The sequence below is a fragment of the Ochotona curzoniae genome, unplaced genomic scaffold (assembly GCF_017591425.1).
Source record: "Ochotona curzoniae isolate NIBS_2020 unplaced genomic scaffold, NIBS_Ocur_1.0 contig_523, whole genome shotgun sequence".
Taxonomy (NCBI): Eukaryota; Metazoa; Chordata; class Mammalia; order Lagomorpha; family Ochotonidae; genus Ochotona; species Ochotona curzoniae.
In genome coordinates, this window is record NW_024466459.1 from 11484553 (window position 1) to 11512448 (window position 27896).

General features: G+C 61.5%; 1 protein-coding gene across 2 annotated transcripts; it reads left to right on the plus strand.

The window, feature by feature from the left end:
- The first annotated feature begins 2144 nt into the window (after nt 1–2144).
- USP36 (ubiquitin specific peptidase 36) lies at nt 2145–27695 on the plus strand. 2 transcript variants are annotated; one of them, XM_040989839.1, is made up of 20 exons: nt 2145–2193; nt 5925–6186; nt 6445–6666; nt 10992–11102; nt 11581–11683; nt 13912–13979; nt 14437–14507; nt 15021–15103; nt 15772–15883; nt 17312–17452; nt 18027–18127; nt 18599–18737; nt 20839–21489; nt 22054–22184; nt 23265–23810; nt 24328–24527; nt 25656–25757; nt 26258–26373; nt 26625–26773; nt 26872–27695. In XM_040989839.1, the coding sequence occupies exons 2-19, from the start codon at nt 5934–5936 to the stop codon at nt 26751–26753; spliced, it is 3279 nt and encodes a 1092-aa protein (XP_040845773.1). In that variant the 5' UTR covers nt 2145–2193; nt 5925–5933; the 3' UTR covers nt 26754–26773; nt 26872–27695. The 2 variants fall into 2 exon arrangements, with proteins under 2 accessions (XP_040845773.1, XP_040845772.1); XM_040989838.1 differs by having other exon boundaries at nt 26625–27695.
- The last annotated feature ends 201 nt before the right edge of the window (nt 27696–27896 follow it).

Here is a 27896-nt window from a genome sequence, read left to right on the forward strand (position 1 = left end):
GCCTAGAGCCTCCTCTGGGTCTCCCACATGGGTGCAGGTCCCAAGGCTTTGAGCCACTCTCTACCGCTTTCCCAGGCCAGAAGATGGGAAACAGGGCAGCTGAGACACAAACCAGTGCCCATATAGGATCCTGGTACGTTCAAGGCGAGGACTTTGGCTGCTAGGCTACCGTGCCGGGCCCCAAGAACACTTTTAAAATACCTTCACTGTACCTTAAGAACTTAGAATCAACCCATTCATGTCACCGACTGATATCATATGGCGTCACGTGTGTCTGTGTCACACAAGTGTTCTTAATGGCTTAGTGATTTGAGGCAGGATCCAAGTAGGAGCCCCGCTTTGCAACGGGTTCATGCAGGACAAGCACCCCCATCCTAAAGCTTGGGGCTGATGCTGTGGCTAGCACACACCATCGGGACGCCCACTTCCTGTGCCCCGGCTCTGGCTGCTCTGCTTCTGGTCCTCATTCCTGCTACCACACCTGCAGGGCACAAGATGGGGGCCAAAGTGCCGGCCCCCTGCCACCATGTGGGGGACCTGGCCGGTCTCCGGCCCCTGGCTCCAGTGCAGGCTCCTGCAGGCATGTGGGGGGTGAGTCAGCAGAAGGGAGCTCAGTTCACCTTTACAAGTTAGTGAAAACAAAGCTTTAAAAACAAGTCAGCATCCACAGGCATCCTGGGTTATAGCGTTCACACCAGACCTCGAGGGTGACTCTGTGCTTCCTGTAAGTTACCAGCAATGCCGTGCAGCGTAACCTTCAGGCTGCCTGAAGGACGCGTGGCAAGGGCGACACGGGGAAGCTTCATGTTCAGATTCAGATCCCGTCCCCAAGGCTGTCTCATTAGGTGACTGACACACAGACCTGAGCACTGCCAGCACCAGGCGTGTGGGCCGAGGGCGACTCCATCTGTTCGTCTCTCTCGTCTCTTAGCAGACTGCTACTCTCATGGTTGGGAGGGAAGCTTCCAGTCTCTGTGCCCACCAGGGTCCCACAGTCATCACTGCTGGTTGACCCCAGAGGGGGAGCCAGGCCAAGGGGGCTCCCCCAGACAGCACCACAGCCTTTCCGTCTTGAACATTCTGAGAAAAGCCGAGGGGACGACGGCAGACATCCTGGCTTACTGGCTTCCACGCAGCCGGACACGCCCTGAGACACTGCGCTGCCCATGTGAAGGTCCGGGAACTGGACCTGCAACCAGAGCAGGCCTTGAAGTCACAAGGGCAAGGGGAACAGGGTCCAGGGAGCGCTACCACCTAGCGGCAGGCAGGAAGGGGTCCAGGAGCCTTCTCAGGGCGCTGGGAGCCCAGGTGAAGGGTTATTATCTGTTCCGTGCACCAAGTCCACCACTGCAGGACAGCGGACAAGTGTCCAAACAGTGACTTTAACCCTGGACCCTCCTACAGTGAGCCTCGCAGGGTATGGTACTCTGGGGGTGGTACTGTGGCACAGCACGGACAGCTGCCACCAGTATTCCATATGGGGGTCAGTTCCAGACCAGCTGTTCCATTTCTGATGCTTGTGGCCTGGGAAAGCAGTGGAGGACGGCCCAAAGCCTTGGGACCCTGCACCCGCATCGGAGACCCGCAGGAAGCTCCTGGCTTCATCCTGGATCAGATCTGGGGTGTAAACCAGCAGGTGGAAGAGTTCTCCTTCAAATAACTAAAAAAAAAAAAGTTGCACTGCCTGATGTGCCTGGTCATCGAACGCCGACAAGGACTGTGAGAGCCCAGAAAACACAGCAGTAGGAACCAGGGCAGGCTCTGACCAGCTGCGGGACGCCGCAGCCCCGCCAGGACCCACAACCGCGCACGGGGAGCGTGGGGCCCGCAGCGCGTGGCGCACCATCAGCTTCTGCACGGAAGCCGCCATCTTGTAGCTCCCGACCGGGCGCCGACCCGGAAGTGCGGCGCATCACGTGCTCTGCGGCGACTCAGGGCGCGTGGGCCTGGGCGCTGCGTCTGGCGTCACCGCGTAGGCTGCTGGCTGTGACGTCGAGGCTCGTTCGCCCCGCCTCCTAAAAGGCTCCTGGGACCTCTGGGCGCGAGCGCGGCGCGGTGGCCGAGCGCGGCCCCTTTAAGCGCGGCTGTGACACGTGTGTGAGGCGCCGGAGGCCCGGATGGTGCGCGTGCGGAGCTGCGAGCCGGAGAGAGGCCAGCGCCGCGCGGCTGCCGCGGCCCCCGCGGGGATCCTGGGTAGGCCGGGGTCGGGGACGCGGGGCGCGGGCGGGCCGGGAGGCCTGGGGGCGCTTGGCGCGGGGCCGCGGGGCGCGGGCCGGGCGGCTCAGGAACCTCAGGAGTTCGTGCCGAGCCGGGCGCGCTGTCGTCACACAGGGACCCTGGGATGCCGGGGACGGGGTGCACTTTGGGGTGCCCGGGACGGGGGGCGCCCCGGGGAGGCCTGGGGTGGTCAAGGACAGGGGGCGCCCGGGGAGGCCTGGGGTGGACAGGGACGGGGGCGCCCGGGGAGGCCTGGACAGGATGCGCCTTTGGGTACCCTGGATGGGGTGCGCTCTGGGGAGTCCTTGGGGTACCCGGGACGTGGTGCGCGCCCGGGAGGCCTGGGGGGGACAGGAACGGGTTGTGCCCGGGCGAGGCTTTGGGGTGCCCGGGACGGGATGCGCCCCCGGGAGGCCTGGGGTGCCCTGGACAGGATGCGCCTTGGGGTACCCTGGATCGGGTGCGCTCTGGGGAGTCCTTGGGATACCCGGGACGTGGTGCGCCCCTGGGAGGCCTGGGGGGACAGGAACGGGTTGTGCCCGGGCGAGACCTTGGGGTGCCCGGGACGGGATGCGACCCGGGGAGGCCTGGAGTGGGTAGGGACGGGGTGCGCCCTGGGGAGTCCTTGGGTGCCCGGGACGGGAGGCGCCCCCGGGAGGCCTGGGGTGGATAGGGAATGATAGATGGGGAGGGCAGCTGGGCCCCGAGTGTGGTGTCCCATGTGGATGGCCGAGGATGGGCGCTGCTCCATCGCCTTCCCAGGTGGCCTTGGCAGGCAGCAGACGGATGGGAAGCTGGGATGTGGATCCTGGTCTCACCCCCTGCCAGCGCACCCCAAAAGCACTGCTCGCAGTGCAGTGTGGGAAGGTGGCGGTTAATGAGAGAATCCTACGGCTTTCAGGTAACAATTGGGCAACCCTGTTGCCTCTGCTGAGTGGTTACTTTCCGTTAGTTGGTGGAATGGAAACATTAGGTGCTGCACACTGGTTGCTCCTAGGAAATGAGACTTGGGCAAGAGTTGACTAGCAGGTGGTACCCCGATTTCATGATGTCTCCCCGGTGAGGGCACGGGTGTCCATGGTGAAGTCCGAGGCCTGTTGGTGCTGCTGGTTCTCCAGGCCCACCCTGACCCCACAGCCTGGGTGATGAGGAGGCCTTCCCCGAGGTGATGGGCTGGCGGTCACTGCACAGTGCTGCAGGTGGCGGAGAACCACCAGCTTGGCCACATGGCCTAGGGGAGCGGCAGGGCCCGCAGCCTCAGCCCATCTGCAGCGGCTGGCCCACAGGGGTGTTGGGCTGGGGAGAGCGTTTAGGTACTTTCCCAGGAGAGGCGTTTCCTTGCTGTGATTGCAGGGGCTGGGCCTGCCATTTGGGGTGTTGGGGGTGAGCGTACTGGTGGCTGCCTGTTTGGGGTGTCAGGGTGAGCGTGCTGGTGGCTGCCTGTCATTTGGGGTGTTGGGGGTGAGCGTGCTGGTGGCTGCCTGTCATTTGGGGTGTCGGGGGTGAGTGTGCTGGTGGCTGCCTGTTTGGGGTGTTGGAGGGTGAGGGTGCCGGTGGCCTGCCCTGGGATCCTGGGCTGGGACTCCAACTCTGCCTCCTGCCTTCAGCTTCCTGCAGTGTAGACCAGCGGATGACCCAGCAATGGCCAAGTATTGGGCTCCTGCAGCCCTTATGAGAGCCCTGGGTCGGGCCCCTGGCTGTGACGCAAGCCCAACCTGGTCTGTCTGCTGCTTTGAAGGTTTATTTTCAAGTCGGAGTTGCAGGGAGATTGAGGGAAGTCTTCCTTCCACTGTTGCACTCCACAGATGGCCTCCATGGCCAAAGCCAGAAGTCAGGAGCTTCATCCAGGTCTCCCATGTAGATGCAGGGGCCCAGGGACTTGAGCCATCTGCTGTTGCTTTCCCAGGCACATTGGCAGGGAGCTGGGTGGGAAGTGGAGCAGTGGTGGTACTGCAGGCAGTGGTTTAATGCACTGTGCCACAACACCAGTCTCATCTTGTAAATAAATGAATTCGTGAAACCCAGAGAATGTCTGCGCCTCTGTTGAAGAGTGGTACTGACTGATTTGCATGGAGAACAGGCAGGACTTGTGTCTGCCAGCCTCATTGTCCACAGCTAAAGCTGGAGCTGGGGGCTCAGGCCCCACGGACGTGACCAGAGGCCAGTAACTCAGCCGCCACCTTGTAGGGGATGCCAGGGCTGCAGCTGGCTGCTGGTCAGGGTGCTGGCTCCGGGACTGGGCCCTGAGCCGTCTCAGGGTTGCTGAGCTGTTGCAGCTGAGACCTGGCGGGTGGGGCAGAAGGCGGTGACGGGAGGTTCTGTGTGCCCGCAGGAGACTGTCCTTGTGGCATTTTCCATGCATTCGCACCTGGGCACCAGCTGGGAGCTGGAGTTGGGCTCTGCCCAGCTGTCCCTCCTCTCCCTGCCTTTTGAGCTCTATTGGTCCTGTTCTCTAGGAGAAGAAGTTGAGACCTAGAGAGTAATGGCCTTGGCCTTGAATATACAGTGTAAGGGCGTGGTGGGGACATCCCTCAGCCTGGGACCCCCCCCCCCCGCTGTTGCCTTGCCCCGTTCTCCCCCTCTGCCTCCTCATGTTTAAGTTCATGCCTACACCGTCAGAGGAGGAGAAGGCAGGGGAGTGGGTGGCAGAGCGGGTGGCGCGCTGGAAGGTGCCCTTATGAGGCCGGCCAGGCTGGCGCTCCTGAGCGTCCGCCCTGTGTATGCTTTCTTTCTTTTTTATGTATTTACTTGTGAGAGAAAGAGAGAAGGAGAAACAGAGAAAGGTCTCCTGTCTGCTGGTTCATTCCCCAGATGGCCACAGCAGCCAGAGGTTCAGTCCTCAGGTGACCGCGGGGAGTGGGGCTGGGCCAGGCCCACGCCTGGAGCTGGATGCTGCTCCCAGGTCCCCCATGTGGGGTCACCGTCCGAGGCCTTCCTAGGTACGTCAGCGGGGAGTGAATCACAGTGGGTCAGCTGGGGCTTGAACTGGTGCCCGTGTGGGTGCCGGCGCTGTAGGTGGCAGCTTTACCTGTTACACTACATCGCCAGCCCTTGGTGTGTGCTTCGTAGTTACACAGGCCTGGAGCCAGCGCCAGGACTCAGTGGGCTAACCCTGCACCTGCAGGCACTGGCATCCCACGTGGGTGCTGGCTTGTGGCCTAGGCAAGCGCTGGAGGATGACTCCTCAGGACCCTGGACCCTCCTGGGAGACTCAGGGGTGCTCTTGGCCCCTGGCTGTGGGTCAGCTTACCCTCGGCTGTCGAGGAATGAGCTAGAAGGTTGTTGTGTATGTTTCTGCTCTCGAAATCTGTTTTTGCAATGAAAGTAAAAAAACGTTTTAAAGAAAAAAAGTTCCTGCAGGCCTGTTAACAGCCCGCTGCGTGGGCTCGGTATCCACGTGTGAGCTGTGGTCTTCCCCATGTGCGGTGGCTGGAGTGCCAGGCTGGCTTGCGTGTGCGTTATGTGACCGCATGGGCCTGTGTGCGTGTGAGAATTAGTGCTGCCCTATTTTTGAGTAATCCTGAGTGCACACCGTCTGGCCAGAGCCTTGCTGAGTGTCTGCTGTGGGCCGTGGAGCCTGGGGGCCCACTCGAGTGGCGGACTCCCTGCTCTGCACTCCCCGGGTCCTGCTGGCTGACCCCGGCAGGCCCGTGCAGCGCCGAGGTAGCTGACTGGGCCCTGACGCCCGGGGCCCTCTGTCCCCACAGTGATGCACCATGCCGATAGTTGATAAGCTGCGGGAAGCCCTGAAGCCTGGCCGGAAGGAGCCGGCCGGCGATGGGGAGCTGGCCAGGCTGCTGGCCACCTCCGCCAGGAAGGTCCTGCTGCAGAGGATCGAGTTTGAGCCGGCCGCCCGGAGCTTCTCCTACCAGCTGGACTCCCTGAAGAGCAAGTATGTGTTACTGAACGCCAGGACCGAGGGAGACGGCCGCCCCAAGAGTGGAGAGGAGCCCCCAGCCGGGAGAGCCGGTACGGAATGACGCGTGGGCGGGGGCGAGGATCCCACCTGCAGGCGGGCCTGTGCCGTGTGCTCGGAGGAATTCCCAGGCAGCTGACGCCCCCTCCGGCTGGGTGCTCTAGGATCCCAGGCGCCACGGGCCCTGTCACCCACAGGAGGCCCTGGGTGCCACGCCCCAGCAGTCCAGGCCAACTGCGGGCTCCTGGGGAACAGCCTGAGCGGTTGCGTGCCGGGCCTCAGGATCCCTGTCTGTCCTGGGCCTTCCTCAGGCAGCGAGCATGTGTTTGAGGATGGCAGTGACGGGGTGCCAGCCCCCCAGAAAGTGCTCTTCCCCACGGAGCGGCTGTCCTTGCGGTGGGAGCGCGTCTTCCGCGTGGGCGCCGGCCTGCACAACCTGGGCAACACCTGCTTCCTGAACTCCACCGTGCAGTGCTTGACCTACACGCCGCCGCTGGCCAACTACCTGCTCTCCCAGGAGCATGCGCGCAGCTGTGAGTGAGCTGGGGCTCGGGGGCCGAGTGGGGGTCAGGGGACCGAGTGGGGCTCGGGGACAGAGTGGGCCCTGCTGCAGGGGGCCGAGTGGGGCTCGGGGACAGAGTGGGGCTCCGGAGGCCGAGTGGTTCCTGCTGCAGGGGCCTGCGCTCTCCGCACTTGCTGACCTGAGTAGCCACACAGAAAGCAGGGTTTCCCAAGATCCCTCTGACATACGGGAACTTGGTGATTCTCTGTTGTTGCAGCCGTGGCTTCCACGGAGATGTGGGCCATGCCCAGGGTAACCGTAGGAGCACTGAGGGCCAGTGAAGTGCAGGCACTGGGGCTCTGGGTGGAATCGGGGCACGGGCTAGTGGCGAGTCTGACCCTGGCAGTCTTACGCCTGGCGTAGCTGTGGCCATTCTAGACACGATGCTGGGAGGCTCTGTGAGCCGCCGGGTGCGTCTTCCTGGGAAGGTGGTCCCGTGAGGATGCCCAGTCAGCACCTGGCCTTGGCAGGGGTGCTGTGCCGTGGGGGGGCGCCAAGCTCTCTGAGTGCACAGTCACACTGGGCATGTAGCTCACTGGTTGTGTCTGTGTTAATAAAGCGAAGGAGAGAAGTCACCCGACCCAGATTCATGACTCCAGAGCTCTCAGGGCAGGAGTGGGAATGGGAGAGACCAGGGAAGGTGCCGTGTTGGGGATCCCAGGGGCAGCAGCGGCAGGTATGTGGGGGTATTCCTCGCAGAAAGCACAGCCGTGAGCAGCGCGCCTCGATCTGCCTGCCTTGCCCAGCCACACGCAGCAGGCCATCTGCAGGCTTGGTGAGGGGAAGCAGTGACACGGGAGGGGCGACAGCCGCCTTCCTGGGGGATGTGGTGTCCGGGAGGTGAGTGCTCGCCACTCTGCTGTGCCGAGGCCATGCCCTCTGGGTGATTCTCAGCTGTGTGGAAGAGCACTGGGGAGCAGGGGCCCAGCTGCCTGGTGGGATCCCCACGGCCCACGCTGGAGCGCCTGGGGCAAGGTCCTGGCTCCACTTCCGGCCCTACTGCTGCCTAGGGTGTCCTGGGACTCAGACCTTCAGCCCCACCTGCCCCGCGGGAGCCCCACGTGGAGCTCCTGGCTCCTGGCTCAGGCCAGCCGCGCGGAGCTCCTGGCTCCTGGCTCAGGCCAGCCGTGCGGAGCTCCTGGCTCCTGGCTCCTGGCTCCTGGCTCCTGGCTCAGGCCAGCCCCGCCCCAGCTGCCCGTGTTTGAGGAATGAGTCAGTGCAATCTGTTGCTCTGTCATTTTGAGGTGAAAATAATAAACCTTGGTAGAAAGATTAAATGAATGAAGTTTCTGTAGGGAGGAAAAGGCTTGAAGCATGCGCTAAGGCTCTGAGGCGACAGGCTGCAGTGCCGTGGCCACGCTCTGGCCTGCTCTGCGTGGGCTCAGCCGTGGCCACGCTCTGGCCTGCTCTGCGTGGGCTCAGCCGTGGCCACGCTCTGGCCTGCTCTGTGTGGGCTCAGCCGTGGCCACGCTCTGGCCTGCTCTGTGTGGGCTCAGCCGTGGCCATGCTCTGGCCTGCTCTGCGTGGGCTCAGCCGTGGCCACGCTCTGGCCTGCTCTGCGTGGGCTGACCCACAGCTTGTGGGCATGTGTTCAGGGTTGTGGTGTTGCACTGTGGATTTTCACACAATCCAGTACTTATTTATGTAATGTAAAGGATTTTTAAATCTCTGAGCATCTTACTTGTATATCTTTGATCCCAACTTTTTTTTTTTAAAGATTTATTTTATTTTTATCGGAAAGGCAGATATACAGAGAGGAGAGACAGAGAGGAAGATCTTCCATCCGATGTTTCACTCCCCAAGTGAGTGCGACGGCCAATACTATGCCGACCCGGAGCCAGGAGCCTCTTCTGGGTCTCCCATGCGGATGCAGGGTCCTAAGGCTTTGGGCCGTCCTCTGCTGCTTTCCCGGGCCACAGGCAGGGAACTGGATGGGAAGCGGGGCCGCTGGGATTAGAACTGGTGCCCATATGGGATCCCGGGCGTGCAAGGCGAGGACCTTAACCACTGCGCCACTGTGCCGGGCCCCAATTTTTTTTAAAGATTTATTTTTATTGGAAAGGCAGATATACAGAAAGGAGGAAAGACATAGAGGAAGATCTTCCATCTGATGCTTCACTACCCAAGTGGCCGCAACAGCTGGAGCTGAGCCTATCTGAAGCCAGGAGCCAGGATCCTCTCCCAGGTCTCCCACGTGGGTGCAGGGTCCCAAGGCTTTGAGCCATCCTCGACTGCTTTCCCAGACCACAAGGGATGGGAAGTGGGACCACTGGGATTAGAACTGGCACCTATACGGGATCCTGGCTTTCAAGGCGAGAACTTTAACCAATACGCTATTGCACTGAGTCCTGATCTAATTTTTTAAAAATATTTATTTGAAAGGGAAGCAGAGGGCAGGAGACACAGGTTTTTCTATCCACTGACTCACTGCCCCCATGGCTCCCGAGCAAGGAGTCAGGAACTCCATCTGGGTCTCCCACGTGGCTGCAGGGCTCAAGCCTTTGGCTCATCCTCTGATCCCTTCACAGCCTGCACGGGTGCTCGGGTGGGCAGGAAGCTGGATGAGAAGCAGAGCAGCCCGGCCCCAGCCTGGTCCTGGCAGCCGTGGCCCAGGCCCCTGTTGCCCCTCAGCTACCTAGAGCTTACGATGCTTCTCCAAGAAACGTGGGTCGGGGTCTTCTTGTCCTTGGGGTGGGAGACTTTCAACAAGCGCGAAGGAAAGCTTGATGAAGTCAACCGTGTGAAGCTGAAGGACTTCGGTTTAGTCAGTGTTCAGGTTCTCTAAGCAAGGACAGGAGAAGGGAGTCGTTGGAACGTAAGCCGCTAGCACTCCGGCTGAGGGGCCGTGTGTGGCACCGCAGGCCAAGCTGCAGCTCGAAGTGCGGCATCCCTCTGGGCCGGCTCCTGTCTGCTGCTGCAGCCTGGCCCTGCTTGGGCTCTTGGCCTGTGAGGAGTGAACCAGGTAAAGGAATGCCTCTGTCTCTGGCTTTGAAATAAGCAAACCATTCAGAAAGAAAGGAAAGAAAATGGCTCAGTTCCGGCCGTCGCAGGCCGCTTGGGGAGGGAATCAGAGGACGGGACATCTTCCTCTCTGTCCTCTCTGTGTATCGGACTTTCCAACAAAATTACATAAATAAATCTTAAAAAAACAAAGCAAAACAGAAGCCTTATTTGCACCGACCTGGGATCACCTGGCACGTATTCTACTTACACGTAGGTTATAGATGGCTGTCGCGTTGCCCCACCTGTGTCACCTTGTGCTGGCCCGGCTGTTGAGATGCTCTGCCCCCGTGGGGTGCGTGGCCCAGCTTCAGCACCAGCCCCTGGCCAGTACAGGGAGCTGGACGCCAGCCCTGGCCTCACCCAGCTGGCTGTGTGCGAGCAAGAGATGTGAGTCACCCACTGCCTTTCAAGTAAACAAATAATTTAAATATGTGTCTGAAAAATAAATTTGCATAGAAAAGACAAAGATCATTTAAACATGAAAAAAGTAATGGTAATTGTTATTTAAACAAAAAAACGTTTTTTTCTTTATTTGTTTTTATTGGAAAGCCAGATTTACAGAGGAGAGACAAAGATCTTTCATCTGCTGATTCGCTCCCCACGTGACTGCAACAGCCAGAACTGATCCGAAGCCAGGAACTTTTTCTGGGTCTCCCACGCGGGTGCAGGGTCCCCAGGCTTTGGGCCGTCCTGCACTGCTCTCCCGGGCCACAGGCAGGGAGCTGGATGGGAAGTGGGGCTGCTGGGATACAAACTAGCACCCATATGGGATCCCGGCACATGCAAGGACTTTAGTCACTAGGCTACCATGGTGGGCCCCGTGATGTAGTTTTATTTATTATTTTTTCTTGCAGGATGTAGTTTTTAACACGAGTTTTGCATTTACAATGTGTAGTAGCTTTGAAGGTAGAAATGTAATAGGTCGGGAAAAATGCCCCACAACAAGCAAGTTGCTTCATAGACCTGGGTTTGTGAACCAAATATTAGTGCCCCCGGGGTTGCTGGCCCTTTGCTGGCTGGGTGTGCACAGAGCAGGTGCTGGTCCCCTGCTGTGCCAAAGCAGTGTGTCTTGGGAGCTAGCAGAGGTGGGAACGTTCAAGGCCCAACATAGGGGCTGTGGGAGAGCCTGCCGACTGAGCGCCTCCTGTCGAGGGCAGAGGGCGTCCTGCCCAGCCTTGTTCAGTGACCCATGGGAAGCGGGGCACTGCCAGTTAGAGCACTGAGTGGGATGCAGTGCCAGGCTCTCAGGGTGCCCTCTTTATCCTGCTGACAGTGCCCACCCCTTCCCTGCAGGCCACCAGGGCGGCTTCTGCATGCTGTGTGTCATGCAGAACCACATCGTGCAGGCCTTCGCCAACAGCGGCAACGCCATCAAGCCCGTCTCCTTCATCCGAGACCTGAAAAGTAAGGCTGCGCGTGCCCCAGCGCCCTGGGGAGCCGATGGGAACGGGCGCAGGGCAGGTGGGAGGGCCGAGGCAGTGAAGGATGGCTCAGGCTTCCTGTGGGTGCGCGGGGTGGGGCAGTGTGAGCCTGGCCATCAGTGCCTGCGTAGCCCGGAGCCTGGCACCCTGTGGCTCGGAGGACGGTGCCATTGGTTTCTGGTCCTGTGTTCAGCCGCAGTGCTAAGAGGTGAGCGCGGCTCGTGGCGGAGCCTGCTGGTGCTCGGAAAGCCAGCTCTTCTGGGCATTTGGTATCCTTGCTGGCTAGCGTGCCCTTCCATGACACGGGGAGGCAGGAGAAGACCAGGGCCTTGGCAGCTGGTGCTCCAGAGGCACAGCGCTTGGGGAGTGCTTGGGTCCCTTGCTCTCCCTTTGAAGGGGCTCCTGTGTGACTGCATCAGCCGGGACTTGCCGAGCCCTCACCCCTCTCTCCTCTCTGTCAGAGATTGCCCGGCACTTCCGCTTCGGGAACCAGGAGGATGCGCACGAGTTTCTCCGCTACACCATTGATGCCATGCAGAAAGCCTGCTTGAATGGCTGTGCCAAGTATGTGCTGCCCCGACCCGCCAGGGACTGCCCGTGCTGCTGCCCCGACCCGCCGGGGACGGCCCATGCTGCTGCTGCCCCGACCCGCCGGGGACGGCCCGTGCTGCTGCTGCCCCGACCCGCCGGGGACGGCCCGTGCTGCTGCTGCCCGACTCTGGCACACGGGCACAGCTCATGCCTGACCTGTGGCAGGGAGGGCCGTGGAGGCCACGGCGCAGCAGCCCTCTGAGCTGAGCTGGGACAGGGTTGAGCAAATCTCTTTAGGTGTTTCACTGCTGCCCTGAGCCCCCAGTTGTGAAGGTTACCTGGGGGGCAGTATTGCGGCATGGCCGGGTAAGCCTCCCCTGTGAGGCCAGCACCCCGTCAGCCCTCACTGACATGGCAGGCCCTCGGCCTGTTCCTGGCTGCTCTCTCCAGCTTGGCCCAGCCCAACCACTGTAGCCATTTAGGGAGCGAACCCAGAGATACAAGGCCTTGCCTTCCCTTCTGTGTCACTCTCCCTTTCAAATCAGTACATCTTTGAGTAATCACTTTGTGGGGTGAGCATTTGAGGTAGCAGTTAGAATGTGGGCTGCCGCCCCCTGCGTCTGCGTGTCGGGGTTCATGTCCCGGGGCTGACTGCAGCCAGCTTCCTGCCGAGGCTCGTCCTGCAAGCAGCAGCTTGTGGCTCGAGTGCCAGTGCCGGGCAGAGGTCAGCTGGACAAACTTCCCAACATCCTAACCTCAAATTTTTGCCACTTGCTTTTATGTTCTTTTAGAAGCTTAATTCCTATCACCTGAGCCAGGCGTCCTCCTGTGTCCCCGTGGGCCGCAGGGACCCGAGTGCTTCGGCCGTCACCTGCTATCCCCTGATCGCACATTGTCAGGAAGCTAGCTCGGAAGTGAAGGAACCGGTCCCTGATGGCCACTGGGACATGGGCTGGGCTGTCCCACTGTGCCTCACGCCCACCTGGGCTCTGCCTTCGGGGGTCCCTGGTCTCCCTCCCCATGGGAGCTGGCTTCTCTGAGGTGCTGTTTCCCTCACTGTCAGTTGGCCACCCGTTTCAGCCACGGCGGCCCTGGACCATCTCCGCCTGGGGAGGAGTGCGTAGGCTGGTGCTCGGTGGCCCTGCGACAGCCACTGGTCTCGGCCCTGGTGACCTGTAGGGCCAGGGCGCCCCCTCTCGCAGCACGTGCATACCCCTCAGTGGGCTTTTTTCAGATCCCCTAGCTCCTGTTTGTCTGGTCTCAAGTGTGACTGACTGCCTTGTCCCTTTGGGGTCTCTGCTCCTCAGCCCCCAGCGGTCCATGTGTGATTCAGGTGCCCTGGTCTGTGCTGAGCCTCACTGCCCAGCACCCCCAGCTCTGGGGTGGAGAAACCTCGTGCCAGGAGCGCTCCCTGGTTCCGGTGACAAGGAATGTGCCACAGTCGACCCTGGGGCTCGAAGATGCCTTTTCAGGCTTGATGCTGTTGACCTTGTATGAGCGATGTGGATAGGACACGAGGGGAGCTGACCAGTCGTCCCCGCTTTGATGAGGCTGCTCCGCAGGCTGAGCCCTGCAGATGGCACCACTTGGTACCCGTGAGGAGTCGCGGTGGGGGGAGCTGGCGAGCAGGGCCCACAGGCCTGTGTCAGGGCATGGGCTTCATGGCTGGTGCCAAGACACCAAAGCCAATGGGAGTTACGTCTGGGGTCTCATGTCCATAGGGTAAACTGGGCCAGCACAGGGCAGCAGGGGAGCCAGGAGCAGAGCCCAGATACAGGGCATGGTATTCCTGGGACATTGGCACGAGGAGCCAGCCCTAGGAAGATTTGTGCCATAAGACTTTGGGGAGCCCGGGCCCGACCCCAAAGATAAGGGTGCCACATGCTGACAGGGAGGCATATGGCCCTGCCACATCCCAACTCCAGCCCTCAGCAGCCGGGAGGCCCAGCCGTGTGGTGGCTGTGTGGGAAGCAGAGCTGAGGGCAACCAGCTTGGGCCCTGAACCTGGAGGGTGAGGGAGCCCAAGGCATGCTCCAGGTGCCAGCGTGGTCGGTGCGAGGTGCCCAGCCGAGAGGCATGGGATAGGCAGAGCATTGGAGAGGTTTGAAGCAGCTGCTATGGGTGTGGAGGCCGGGAACCCTGAGAGTGGGGAGTGGGTGGTGGCCGGCTTGTAGGTATGAGACTTGTAGGCCGGCTTGTAGGTTTCTGTGGATCATGCTAAACTAATGGTGCCCTCTTCAAGGCCATGTGCTTCTTTTCAGACTGGACCGTCAAACCCAGGCCACCACCTTGGTCCACCAGATCTTCGGCGGGTATCTGAGATCGCGAGGTGCGTGGAGCTGTCTTCTCCAGCTCTTCCTGGTGGAGTGGGAGCCATGACCCTGGGCACTCTGGGGACTCTGCCAGTGGGTGTGCTGCTGCTGTACACACCTGGCCAGGTGTTAGAGGGCCTGGGCTGCCTCTGTGGTGCCTGCCTGCCAGGGCTCCGAGTGGACAGGGCACTCTCCTAAGCTGGTTTGGGGAAGTTTTGCTCACGTGCTTCTCTCCTGCTTGGCTGCCTGACCTGTGGCCCTTGCCCCATAGCTGAGAGCCCGGGCCTGCTGTGTGCAGAGCAGGGCGGCAGTGGTGTCTCTGGGGACCCTCACTGTGGATGCTGGAGTCTCCAGGGTAGTGAGGAGGTCTCCTGGGCAGAAGGCCGCTTGAGGGCTGTCCTGGCATTGGGGGTTGGGGTGAGGGGCAGGGCTCCCCTGTGCCCACCTGCCCACTGTCCGCCTGTCCTGTTTCAGTGAAGTGCTCGCAGTGCAAGAGCGTCTCGGACACCTATGACCCCTACCTGGACATAGCGCTGGAGATTCGGGTACGGCCGGCGTGGGGAGCGGCGTGGAGGGAGGCCAGAGCCCAGCAGGGAGAGGCGAGCCTGACTGGAGGGGCAGGGCCCATGGTCAGCCACCCCAGAACAGATGCTGTCAGTGTAGTGGGGTTGGACTCGGCCTTCTGCCTCAGCCTCTTTTACTCAAATACAGCTAAAATAGAGTCTGCATCCCGAGGCACAGGCAGTGACTGAATCGTCACGTGGGGCTGTCCTTGTAGCTCTCAGGGCAGCTTGGTTGCCCTTGGCTCTGGGGTGGCGTCTTGGTTGCCCTCTGGACCTTGCCAGGGCTTGGGGCAGCAGACCAGGCCCGGTCGTGGGCGTGGTGGACGGGATGGCTCACGGGGTGAGCCTCATGTGGTGTGTTCCTCGTCCCTAGAGGAGGGCTGTGGCTGGTACCCTGTTCCCTTGGGGCCGCCAGTAGGTCCATTTCCATGTTAGTGACTGTGTCTCGCGTCAGCCCTCCTGCTGATGGCGTGTTCCCATTCATTTTGCCCTCAGCAAGCTGCAAATATTGTGCGGGCTCTGGAGCTCTTTGTGAAGCCGGATGTCCTGAGTGGAGAGAATGCCTACATGTGCGCCAAGTAAGTCTCGCTGTACTCTGGTCCAAGTGGACTCTTCCAGAAGTCATCCACCTGCTGGCCGTCATGGCCTCTCCTGCCTTTGAGTGACCACTGCTCGTGCTGCCCGAGTGACCCATGGCGTGTTACCACGTGTCTCTGTTCACACAGTGTGGCTGTGGGCCTGCTGGCTCACGGTGCCCCAACTTGGGAAGCAGGGTGCTGTGGTGACCCTGTACCCAGGGCTCTGGGCGGTGTTGCACGAGGCACGGCCTAGGGCAGGTGAGGTGGTCCTGTGGGCGAGTGGTTTCCTGTTGCAGCAGATGCTAACTCCTCGTCCTCCTGAGGGGCAGAGCCTCTGGGTCTAGGTCCCCTTAAAGCCGTGACCCTGGAGGGGTGTCAGCTTCTCTGAGCCCACCAGTCAGTGCCTTCCCTCCTGAAAGCCGTTCCCGTCAGGGCAGAATCTGCCCGCTCTGCCCCCAGCGTCCCCCTGGACCTGCCTTACTGCAGCTTTCCCTGCACTGTCCTCCTACTGGCACCTCCTGGCCACGTTCCTCCCGTTCTTGCGCCAGCTCTCTGCTAACTGCCCGTCGCAGCCTTGCGCTGCCTACAGCAGGGGTGGTGTTTAAGCTTTGGGACGCAGCAGGCGCAGAGCTCAGGCCTGGCGCATGCTGACCGCAGTCCCCTCGCAGGTGCAAGAGGAAGGTGCCGGCCAGCAAGCGTTTCAGCATCCACAGGACGTCCAACGTGCTCACGCTCTCTCTGAAGCGCTTCGCCAACTCCAGCGGCGGCAAGATCACCAAGGTGTGCACTGGCCGCTGGGCTGTCCGCGCTGCCCGCTGGGCTGCCCGGGGGACAGTCCCTCGGTGTGTCCTTGTATTCCCCAGGCTCGGGGGCCTCTGTGGAGGCTGAAGCAGGTGCCGTTGCCACGCAGTGGCTTTTTGTGGGGTATAGAAGAAAAATCTGTATTTTTTGTAGCGGGTGTGTTTCATAAGTCTACAGCTCTCTCGTTTTTTAAAGATTTACTGGGACCAGCGTTTTGGCTTAGTGGATTAAACTGTTGCCTGGGAAACTGGCGTCCCATGTGGGAGCTGGTTTGATCCTAGCTGCTCTGCTAGCTCCCTGGGCATGCCAGGAGCGCAGCAGAGGACGGCGCATGTGCTTGAGGCCCTGCACCCGCACAGGGGGCGCGGGTGAAGTCCTGCCTGCTGCCCGTGGCCTGGCCCAGCCCTGGCCATTGTGGCTGCTTGGGGATTGAACTAGCGTAGAGATCTCTTTTCTGTAACTTGGCCTTTTTTTTTTCCCCCAAGATTTATTTATTTTTATTGGAAAGGCAGTTATACAGAGAGGAGGAGAGACAGAGAGGAAGATCTTCCATCTGATGGTTCACTCCCCAAGCAGCTGCAATGGCTAGAGCCGAGCCAGTCTGAAGCCAGGAGCCAGGAGCTTCTTCCGGGTCTCCCACACGGGTGCAGGGTCCCAAGGCTTTGGGCCATCCTCGACTGCTTTCCCAGGCCACAGGCAGGGTGCTGGATGGGAAGCAGGCCTGCCAGAATTAGAACTGGTGCCCATATGGGATCCTGGCGCCTTCAAGGCGAGGACTTTATCCCCTAAGCTACCATGCCAGGCCCAGAAAAAAGTTTTAAAAAATGTTTTCCTACAAAAAAAAAAAATCGTCAGTTTTTACCACAGATAGATTCTAGCATAACCTCTGTTCCAATCTAGCTTATTAAGAATTTAGCTCCCTGGCTTGTGGGGGTGGCATGGCAGGTCCAGCCTCTTCGTGTGTCCACTGGGTCATGCTTCCCGTCCGGCTGCCCACCAGCGTGCCAGGAAAGGCAGCAGGTAGTGGCACGCCATCCCAGCCGGGGCTTGATCTCTAACTCTGCCTTGACTGAGCGTACACGCAGCTCGTGGCCCCGGCTGTGCTTGGCAGCGTCGTCTGTGCCGAAAGCGTGCTGCTTTGCCCTCCCTGCTGTGAGGGGCCATTGGGGAGTGGGCTCCGCGGCTCCTCTCGGCCCCAGGGACAGCTGGGGAGAGTCAGAGCCCCTGCAGGTGCTGAAAGGGTCGAAGTGAGAGCAGGTAGCCAGATGGGCCAGTGGGGTGGTTTGGGGCAAGATGCCCTCCTCGCCTCACTGTGGCACCACCAGTAGGAGCTTTGCTGCTCCAGGCATGCCGTGTGGCTCTTCCATGGGACTGACAGGCCTTTGTGTCCCTCTGTCTTCTGGACAGGATGTCGGCTACCCAGAGTTCCTGAACATCCGTCCCTACATGTCCCAGAGTAGCGGCGAGCCTGTCACCTATGGGCTCTATGCTGTCCTGGTCCACTCAGGCTACAGCTGCCATGCAGGCCACTACTACTGCTACGTGAAGGTGAGGCGCATGCTGGCTGCCCAGCTGCCGGGCTCCACTGGGCCCACTATGGGCCAGAGCTGGCCCCTGCAGGGCGAGGGCTGGTGTCCTGCTGGGTCCACGACGGGCCAGAGCTGGCCCCTGCAGGGCGAGGGCTGGTGTCCTGCTGGGTCCACGACGGGCCAGAGCTGGTCTCTACAGGGCGAGGGCTGGTGTCTTGGAGTATGAGCAGGTTCTGCCCATCGTCGTCACGTGACGGGCTGAGAACGAGCCTCATAGGCGGTTCGGCGTCTGTGGTTGCGAAGTCTGAGATGCAGCCAGGCGCCCTCCCAGGGTTCTTGTGCTGGAGGAAGTGTGGTGAAGGAAGCTGCTGGGCCCACCAGAATGCCTCTAGCAGGGGTAGTTCTCGCGAGCTGGGGCCCCAGGAGGGAGCCAGGGCTGATGTGTGACTTTGGAGGCCAGCCTAAGACATGTGCGCCCAGCAGGAAGGCGTCAGCGGTTTGATGAGACCCGGTGCAGGTCAGCAATTCCCCCGGACAGGGCGGCTGCGCCTGCTTGCTGACCATTCTGCTTCCGTCCGCCCTGTGCTATGCAGGCAAGCAATGGACAGTGGTACCAGATGAATGACTCCCTGGTGCATTCCAGCAACGTCAAGGTGGCCCTCAACCAGCAGGCCTACGTGCTCTTCTACCTGCGGTGAGAGGCCCACGTCTGCTCTCTGTCCTCATGCAACTGGGGGGCCTCGGGAGGGCAGGCCTTGGGGGCTGCCTCCTCCTCTGACCCCAGGCCCAGGCAGGGCCGACGCGGGGAGCTCCTCCTGGCTGTTGGTCAGGTATGCTCGTTCCTGCCATGCGTGGGGGCTGCCCAAGCGTGGCAGCGTTGCCCCACATTGGCAGTGTCACTTCTGTGGGCCCCGCGCTCCCCCCATGTGGCAGTTTTCCTTAGGGGCGTTGGGAAGCCACAGCGGATTTTCTGGAGGGGCAGCCACCCTCCTGCAGGCTGCAAACCGTGACACCCAGGGCGGCAACACGGGGATCCCTGGCATGGCGGGCCCTTTCGACTCCTGGTGACGCAGGGGAGAGTGGGGAGGCTGGGCGGCTGCTTTCCACCTGGGCCTGCCGCGCCTGTTCCGCTTGGCTGAGAATTTGCTCTTTCTTCCTGGGACAGAATCCCCAGCTCTAAGAGAAGTCCTGAGGGCCCCATCTCCCGCACAAGCTCCGCCTTCCCTGGCCGCCCTGCTGGGACTCCAGACCCCTCCAGGAAGAGCTTGAGCCATGGGACCATGCACTCGCCGCTGCCAGGCAAGGTACTGCTGAGGGTACATAGCAGCCCTGGCTATGGCTTCGCCACCAAGCCTCCTGGGGGCTGCCGGAATTGGGCCAGGCACTTGGGGCCCTGTCCTGTGAGGCCTTTGAGGTCAGTCATATGAGGCATTAGGTTCTGTTGCAGGCTCCCCGTCCAGGTGGGCATTAGAGCATGTGCCGAGGCCCTCGGGGGCTCTGCACTGGGGGGGTCACACTGTGGCAGTGTGCTCATGTCCCTGGCCGTTGGGAATGCAGTGACCAGTGGGAAGGGGGTGCAGCTGTGCTGCTTACTGGACAGGGTCTTGGAGCTGCAGTCACGGGTGACAGGTTGGTTTTGGGGGCGGGTACTGTGGCTGTGCCAGCCGGTGACTCTCAGGCCAGGTAACGCAGGCCCATGGGTGTGCTGCAGAGGACAGAACCCACAGATGCAGGCTGTCCTTCCCGGGCATGTGGCCTGTGTTCCTGGAGCATGGAATAAAGTTAAACTAGTGGTTGCCTAAGAACGTGTTGATTGGCGTTGGCAAGAACAGTGATGGGTATGGCCAGTGAGCGTCCACATGGCTGCAGCATCCGAGTGTTGGCATCTGGGACTGGCCGCACCAGGTGAACATGTGCTCATTTGTAATTCCCAGCTAGTCTGTGCTGGCCAAGGTGGCCGCAGAGGAGCAAGGCCTGGGGAAGGAGGAGGCTTGTGTAGTGAGAGCTAGAGGCTCAGGGATCAGGCCCCACAATGCCAAAGCATCAAGTGTGGATTACTGGGGTCTCCAAGCCGATGCGCCAGGTCGCCAGACTCGAGACAAGCCTTGGACTGGTGGGGTTCCACCACAGGGGCCCCTCAGTGAACCCCATGGCCAGGACCAGCTCTCCATGGCAGCAGAAGTAGCTGTGTGGTCTTGCTGAGTGGAATGGTGCCCTTGGTCATCGCTTCATTGGTGACTAAAAGCACAGAAGTCACGTGGTGTCTACCCCCGTGACCTTAACTCCCTCTGATCAGCTCCCAGCCTTCCCCCGTGAGAGTGACCGGAGGAGTGCAGGTTCTGTTGGGAGTTGGGTCTCGTTGCCTACTTCCCGTGGCTTCTGTGAGTCTGTGTGGCCGTCCCTGGTTGGCTGAGTGGCTGAGGTGCCTCCTGGGAAGGCAGGCACCTGCCCAGGCCCGTGGGCCTCTGGGCTGAAAGGACAGCTTTGCTACCCGCCCCGGCGGCCCTCCCCCCAGTGGAGGCCGACTGTACCATGGCTGACTCTGGGCTCCGCCGGAAGCAGGGGGCGGCTTCGTGCAGCGAGGTGGGGTGCCGTGTGGCTCACGTACGTTCATAATCCAACATACAGTCACACAGACCACTTTTAAGTACAGTCGGTCATGAATATTGTAGTGTGAAAAAAATTGGCTGAACTAAAATTTAAAGTTCTTTTCCATAGACTTATAAATAGAAAAGGAATAGTGGGAACTTTAGAAACATTTGCAGCATTGTGGCATGGAGAGAGTTCATTCAGTGACTGTTTCCGAGGTGTGTACCCAGGACATGAATGTCACACTGATGGCAGCCCACAGGAGAGTCAGATGGTGACATTTGCTTTATAAAAGAAATCCTGTTGCTGTTAAAAGTGGAGGAGAGATACACCTAGGCATCAGAGCTGATGGTACATTGGGATCCTGCTGTTGCTACTTCCGGGCAGTGGCCTAGGGTTGTCAGCTTGCTGGTGCCCCCTGGCCGGGTGGAGAGGGTGAGGTGCCTGGCACTGCGGGGAGCCGGCCTCAAGGGTGCTGTCCCCACGGCAGGGCTCTGAGAGCAGCCAGAACCTGGCGAGCCTGGGAACGTGAGGGCCAAGCCGGCGACATGCAGACCCACGGTAGCCACGTGCTGTGGGGGGTGTATTCCACTGGAAGTCCTTCATGCCGATCTTGGTGGAAAGGCACTGCTTTCGCTGTCAGGGGCGTCCCTGAGGACACACCCTGCCTGCTCTTTTGTAGCCCAGGGCTGCTCACAGGAGGCGCGGGGTCCACACCGTGTGTCCAGAGCCAGGCCTGCGGCTGTGTGTGGGGCTGGGGCCGTGTGGTGCCCGTCCTGCGGGTTCTCATGGGGGTTCCTGTTTACTTTCCTTAAGCGACATGACTCTTTGCTGGGGAAGAAGCCGCAGGCTGCGGAAGAGCTGGGTGTGCCTGTCTCCCGGAATGGCTCCATTCTGGGCCTGAAGACGCCGAATGGACATGGCCCTCCGAAGCTGCCCCCGGGGACCCCGTCCCCCAGACTCCCCCAAACCCCCACGCACATGCCCACTGTCCTCGATGAGCCTGGGAAGGTGAAGATGCCGGCCCCCCTGCAGGATCCCTCCCCCTCCCCCAAAGCTTCTCAGGGCTTTCCTGGCACCAGCACCTCGAATGGCAGCAAGTGTGGGGCCCCTGGAGGCCGCGGACAGGGCTCCTGGGACCGTGGAGTCACCGCCCTCTCTACCTCACCTGAGCTGGCTGAAGCCACTGCCAATGGGCATGGGCCCAAGAGGCGTGATGGGTATGCTGACCTCAGCAGTTGCAGCCCCAAGCGTTCCAGCAGCAGCGACTCTGCCCAGGCGCCCCAGACCCCGAAGAGCGGAGCTGCCCGCCTCTGTGACTCTCAGGAAACAAACTGTCCAGCCAGTGGCCACGCCAAAGTGCCATCAGCTGGAGCGGACCCCAAGGTGGCAAGGCTCAAGTCCCCCGAGCCCGCCAGCACCACGTCTCCTCCGCCAGCCAAGAAGCCCGCCCTGTCTGCTGAGAAGGTGGGTGTGTGCGGCAGCAGGCGCCTTTGATCGGCGGGTCTGAGCGTAGTGTGGGTATGGGGCAGGCATGGAGGGGCACCACGTGCTGTGCGAGGCTTCCTTAGGCTGCAGGCTGTGAGCCCCGTGCTGCCCGCAGCTGCAGAAGCCCTGGGTGTGGGCTCCAGGTCCCCGGTTGCTGAGGACAGGAGGCTGAGCTGCCCCCGCAGGGCTGGGTGCTGGGACTGTGTCCCTCGCGGGGCGGGGGTGGGCTTGCGTGGTGTGGGCTCCAGGTCCCCAGGTCCCCGGGTCGCTGAGGGCGGGAGGCTGAGCTGCCCCCGCAGGGCTGGGTGCTGGGAATGTGTCCCTCGTGGGGCGGGGGCGGGCTTGCGTGGTTTTTGTTTAAATTTCCTTCCTTTTTTCCTTTTTGTTTCTAATCAAAAACACTTCTGATTCTTCTTCTACCACCCCCTCCTCTGTCCCTCCATCCTCCCTCTGGGTTCCCTCTGTTGTTTGTGTTGTTTCCCCTCTTCACTCACGGGAACCTTTCTTAGACCACCAAGTTTCTGTTTATGTCAATAACTGCAGGCCAGCTCCCTGCGGAGGGCGACCCGCAGTGAGCCGCGTTCACCTCTGCCCTCGCCATTCTCCGACCTCACCTACCCCATGACAGCCACTCCCCGGGCCAAGGCCTCCACCTGGCCTGTCAGCCAGCCCAGGTAAGCCTGGCCGGGCCCGTGTCGGCGGCTCCTGCCCGCGGGTGTGTGCACAGGCCTGCGGGAGAGCTGGACGCGGGCCGGCCTGGGGCGTTGCCAGGCCCCGTGTGGTGAAGGCATGTCTGCTGCTCAGTAGCCGTCGGGCCTTTGCAGCCAGGTGCTGTGTGGGTTTCAGTGGGTCTGCCAGTTCTGCACAGCACCTCACCAGGCATGGACAGTGCTTCCCGAGAGGATGGTGGGGACTCCAGAAAGGCCCCTGTGGGCTGGGCTGATGGCACAGTGCACAGCACGGCCCTGGGCCCCAGCCCCACGGAGCACCCTGTCTGGGTTGCTGGCTCGCTGCCTCGGGGCTTTCTGAAGCTTCCCTGCTGAAGTGCAGCTGCAAGGGGCGCTGCCATCTGCTTGGTGTGCATGGCGAGAGGAGAGCGCATCTTGCCACTGGCAGCAGCACAGACGGCAGACTTCGCTCCGGCACTTGTGCCTTGGGCACCCTCCTTTCCGTTCTGCCTCTGTGAGACTCTGCCTGCATGGCCGGAGGGCAGTGCCCGTGGTGTCCCCACGAGCCCAGGTCTTGCTCTCACATACTCGGGCACATACCTGTTCACCGAGCATGTGTCTGGGCACGGTGGGTCCTTAGGCACCGGAGGTGTGTCGGGTAGCTTTACCTTGCTTCTTTTTGTCATGTGACCTGTAAGAAAAATTGGAGAAAACAGTGACTGGCACAGTAGTTGCATTGGCCTAGCCGTCGTGGTGCACGTGGCTTGGTGATGGTATGGGCCCTCTGGCTGCTGGCACCCAGTGCGGGTAGGCCGGCAGTGCCCTGCCGTGGAGAGCTGCTCCTGTCACTGGGAGGAGCTCATTTCCCGTGACTGAGCCCACTCGGGGCTTGGTTCACTCGGATCACAGACCTGCCGCTTTCTGTCAGCCTCTTTCTCCAACATGCGTGTCATTCATGTACATCTGAGAATTACAGGGGAAACGGGAACCCCTAAAGCTTGCGGGCAGAAGGGTGGGGTGAGGGTGGGCGGGAGGAGAGCGGGTCTGCCTCCGGAGCAGCCACCCCACGCCTGGCTCTCCCCGCAGGGCCGTGTCTCCTGCTCCCCCGTCATCCTGCCGCGCGAAGCCACCTGGCAGCCCGCACTCCACGTCGCTCCACAGCCCCCAGCCCCCACGGGGCTGCTCCCCCGCCTCCAGCTCCCTGCCTCAGGTCAACGGGGGCGCCGTGGCCCCTTCACACCAGCTGCTTGAGGCCACCAGAGCCCCCCAGAGCTCCTCCAAAAAGAGGAGAAGGACCTGCGGGGAGACCCTCGGGGGTTCAGGCCCAGACGCGCCGCTGACAAGGCCCCTCGAGGCGGAGGCTGCAGTGCCTCGCAGGAAGAAGAAAAGGAGAAAGAGAAAGCCACTTGAGGATGCAAGCACAGCCATCGGGCAGGCCAGGGTTCTGGAGGGCAGGGAGGGCCCGGCGGAGCTGCCAGCTAGTCCACTGGAAGCAGCGGGCACGAGGTCTGAGGTGAACGGCCAGCAGGGAGGACACGGCCTGGGTGGCCAGCGCAGCCGCAAGAGGAAGAAGAAGGAAGCAGATCGGCCTGGCAGGGCAGACAGCCTCGCCCTGGGCACCCCCCAGCACAGGTAAGGCGGGTGCGTCACACCCATGCCCGAGTCCCGTGTGGGCATGGTCTGGATCTTGTAAGGTGTGGTGCCAGTGCACCAGGGGCACGTGTGTGTTGGCCATACACCAGCTTGTCCATGACCCCAGACGGCAGGACTTTGTGTGTCCATGGAGCATTACAGCATGTGTGGGGTGGTCAGCAGCCCACTCATCCTTGGGGCCGTGTTTAGCGGCAGTGGTTTCCACAGTTAGTGGCCCAAGTCAGAGCCAGGCGTTTGGCGCCCAGACCGAGTCAGTGGAGTCCCTTGACATTGACATCAGGTTCCAGCCTCCGACTCCGGCTTCCTGCCAGTGCAGCCCCGGAGAGTTCCCCACTGACCTCAGGCTGGCCCGCCCTGGCTGTGGCAGGTGTTTGGGGGGGTGGCATCAGCTGACGGGAGCTTGTCAGTCATGTGAGGTGAGATCCCGATCGTGCTAGCCATCTGTCGTCGGTGCCCGTTCTCTGCTCAAGGGCCATCCCTTGCCTTTGCTTTCCAGCCACGGTGAGCCTGGGCCCAGGGCTGTGTCTCCCAGGAGGAAGAAGAGAAGGCAGGAGTCAGAGCAGGAGGCCGAAGAGGCGAAGCGTCCACAAGACCAGGGGGGTGCGCACCCCCGTGACACCACGGTCCCTGGGCGGAGCCATTCCTTGGCACTCGTGAATGGGCAACTTCCTGGGGACTCCACAGGCGCACCCCTGGGTAAGCAGGGGACAAGAGCCACGGGAGTACAAAATCCAGGGATTATTCCTGCCTCCCACCCCGGGGTACCAGCCCCCCTGCCCAGAGAGGGGACATGGCACACAGGAGCTGCAGGCTGCCCCACTCTGTCCCTGCCCTGGCATGCCTCGCAGAGTTCTGCCTGGGTCTGCTCCCAGCACTTGCCTTGCTAGCGGCTTCCGCTGGCTGGGAGCTGGGCTTGACTGCCTCAGGCCCCAGCTCGGAGGCTGCAGACTGCAGAGGTTTCTTTGTCCAGCAGGCACAGTGCCTGAGTGAGGCCTGCCCTGCGGTCTGGCAACCACTTGCCTCGGTGCACTGGAGCAAGCAGGACTTGATTGTGTCCAGCAGATGACTGGAGCAGTGTGTCACTGGGTGACTTCTCACTCAGGGTGATGCCTCTGTCCGCCGTGTGGAGCGTGGCTGCTGGGGGGCCAGCGTGGCCTGTGGAGGAGCAGCTGCTGGTGCATGGGTGCAGGGGTGGCTCTAGGCTGTACCCGGGTGCTTGTCTGCCACGCGTGCAAGGGGCAGCCCAGGCCCTCAGGCCCCATCCCTTTGAGCCTCGCAGCCGAGGCTGAGTGGACCAGCTGTCCTATGGGCTGCAGTGGGGGCAGCAACCCCGTCTGCTCCATCCAGGCTGAGGGAGGGCAGATGGGAGGGAGGGCACAGACCAGGTCAGGGTGGTGGGCAGGGGGGTGAGGTCCTTCCGGAAGGTGCACCTCCCACGGGCAGAGGACTGTCTCAGAGACTGTTTCTAGAAACTGCTGAGGGGGCACGCGAGTTCAGGGGTCCCTGTGCACCTGTGGTTTGTACTCTGGGTGGGGCTCAGGAATGAGTCCGTGGTGGCAGCAGAAGTGACACCATGCTGTTCCCTCTCCAAGGGGCAGAGGAGACCCCTTAGAGCTTGGCCTGTTTCCCCTCCACAGCCCAAAGCCAGCCCTGCTGGCCGCAGCGTCCCGTCTGTCTCGGCAGGTGCTGGCCAGGACCCTGCTCTTCAAAAAGTAGGAGCAAGGCCCTGGAGCTGAGCCGGGATGAGCCCCTGCCGGTGTCTGGGGGACTGTCACCGTTATGTCTGGGTGCAAGCTAAGTGTTTCTTGGCTTCTCTGGTTCCAGGGCTGGGACAGGCTCCTCCGGTCTGTAGGAACAGAGAGGACAAACCCGACGCGCTGCAGGAGCTGCTGCGATACTCTTCAGATAAAGCTTACGGGAAGAAAGGTGTGGCTCTGGGGAGGGCGCGGTGTGCCAGGTGTCGGTGCTGGATTGGGCCTTGCCCGGCATCCGTGGTGGGAAGAGGAGTCGCGTGCCTGTGCTCTGTGCTCTGGGCGAGCCCAGGACAATGGTGTGAGGACGCACACCCGGCGTGGCTGTGCATCGCTCATGCCTCCGGGCGGGTCTGGGGCAAAGCCCTCATGTGCTCATACTTCCGCTCCCAGCAGGGCCATCCTGAGTGTGAGCCATCTGTGGGGGCCAGAGCTTTGCTTCCCACGTGGGGACAGGGCACTGGCTTGGTGGTGCACAGGCCACCGGGCAGGTGCCCCAGGACTGCCCTGCTCACGTGGCCTCCTTGCCTCTTGCCGCCCATGGCGGGTCGTTTTCCCTGGATAATTGAGTGCCAAGGAAGAAGGCGGGCTGGCCGATTCACCCTTGCCTAGAAGGCAGCGCTGGTTTCTGAGAGCAGCCCCGGTGCGTGCTGACGCCCGACGTCTTTCTTGCAGTGCTGACATGGGACGGGGAAGTGTCCGCCGTCAGTAAGGATGCTGCTGAAGACAGCCGGCTGGCGCGGGCCCGGAGCGTGCTCGACGACTGGGATGAGCAGTTCGACCGTGGGAAGGTGTGCTCACAGCCAGGGACCCAAGGGCTGGGCGGCAGACCTGGGCTGGCGGGAGACGGACCAGGCTGCGGGTCCCTCCTGTCCCTGCCTGGCAGCACCCTGCCGTGAGCGCCTGGGCAAGGCGGTGACACTCGGTCACTTCCAGGTTGTTGGTGAAGGGGGAGCAGGCGGGTTGTCGGTCACTTCCGGGTTGTTGGTGGGTCTGTTGCCACACCGGTGCTGGAAGCACTCACTTATGGTTCTCGGTGTAGGAGAAGAAGGTGAAAAAGTTCAAGAGAGAGAAAAGGAATTTCAACGCCTTCCAGAAACTTCAGAGCAGATGGAACTTCTGGTCGGCGACACATCCTGCCAAGGCTGCCAGCCTCAGCTATCGCCGCTGACTTGGCCTCTGCCAGAGGAGGTCAGTATGGAGGCGAGTGTGTGGACACTCAGGCCAGTCCCGGAGGGGCTGTGGGAGCTCGAGGTCTCCTCCGTGGGACCACTGTGCCCTGCCCGCAGCCTCCCGAGCCGGAGAAAGGAGACACTTCCGGTGGACTGGCCATCTGGGTCTGAAGAGTGGCCGTCTGTGGCGTCTGCTGTCCGTTGCCTCCTGGCCGCCGCACAGCGCACCTGCTCCTGGGAACAGTGCTGGCACCGCTGCACAGGCAGCCCGAGTGGGAGGCCTGGCACCTGCTCGGCGCCGTGCGAGGAACCCCCAGGGTGGCGTTGAGCGAAGTGTGAGTGTGGATCATCGTGGTTGTGGACAGTGTCCTGGTCCGCTGAGAGCCCACAGGCCCTCCTGCGCTGCCTGGAGCCGCCTCCGTTCCTCCTCGCTTCCCTCCCATCCCCGTTGGGGCCTGCACATCTGCCTGTCTTACCCGTCTGCCTTCAGAGGAGGAGCTGGAGGCAACCCCGCCGCTGCCTCCCCTCCAGCCGCTGGGCGGCCCGTGCCAAGCTTCAGCTGCCTGTCCTGGCGTGGAACTCCAGACGGTTGGAGGGCACGTGGCCGCTGGTGGGGAGCCCCGCGACACTGACTCGCACGCTTAGCCAGGCTGCTTCTCCTGGGGTGACTGCTGGAGCTCCCCCCGCAGCCGCAGTGGGCCACGGCCTGTAGCAAGGCTGTGATCTGGGCTAGAATTTGCTGCCTGTTCGACTCCTTAATAGAAAACATTTACTTTGACCAGATGCGTGGCTTCTATTAGCATCGTTTTCTTTCGCTGATATGCAAGTACTGGCTTTGCTCAATTTTGTGAGTGCTTTTGGATTAGGTGATTGTTAACTCAAGGAGAGAACTTTTTTTATCCTGCTCAAGCTGTGCCTGCAGACTTGTCATTGAATAAATACGGGATCCTGAGGGGAAAAACAAACGCGGCCTGGTGCTAGCAGGTACACAGACAACCTTGATGTCACCCCTCCTGGTCCGCGTGGTCTCTTCCTCAAGGACCCCCGGGCGTGGTGGCTCTGTTCCCCCGGGGGCCCAGGCTGGCCCTGGCAAGGAGGCGCGCTTCCTGACATGCAGGGCGCTTGTCGCTTCTTGCTGTTTG

Bases quoted from the DNA above. Each gene is read 5' to 3' on its own strand.
- USP36 (XM_040989838.1), top strand. From the start codon at position 5,934: ATGCCGATAGTTGATAAGCTGCGGGAAGCCCTGAAGCCTGGCCGGAAG. The intron at 11,684-13,911 runs GTATGTGCTGCC...GCTTCTTTTCAG, and splicing joins TGCTTGAATGGCTGTGCCAA to ACTGGACCGTCAAACCCAGG. The intron at 15,884-17,311 runs GTGTGCACTGGC...TCTTCTGGACAG, and splicing joins GCGGCGGCAAGATCACCAAG to GATGTCGGCTACCCAGAGTT.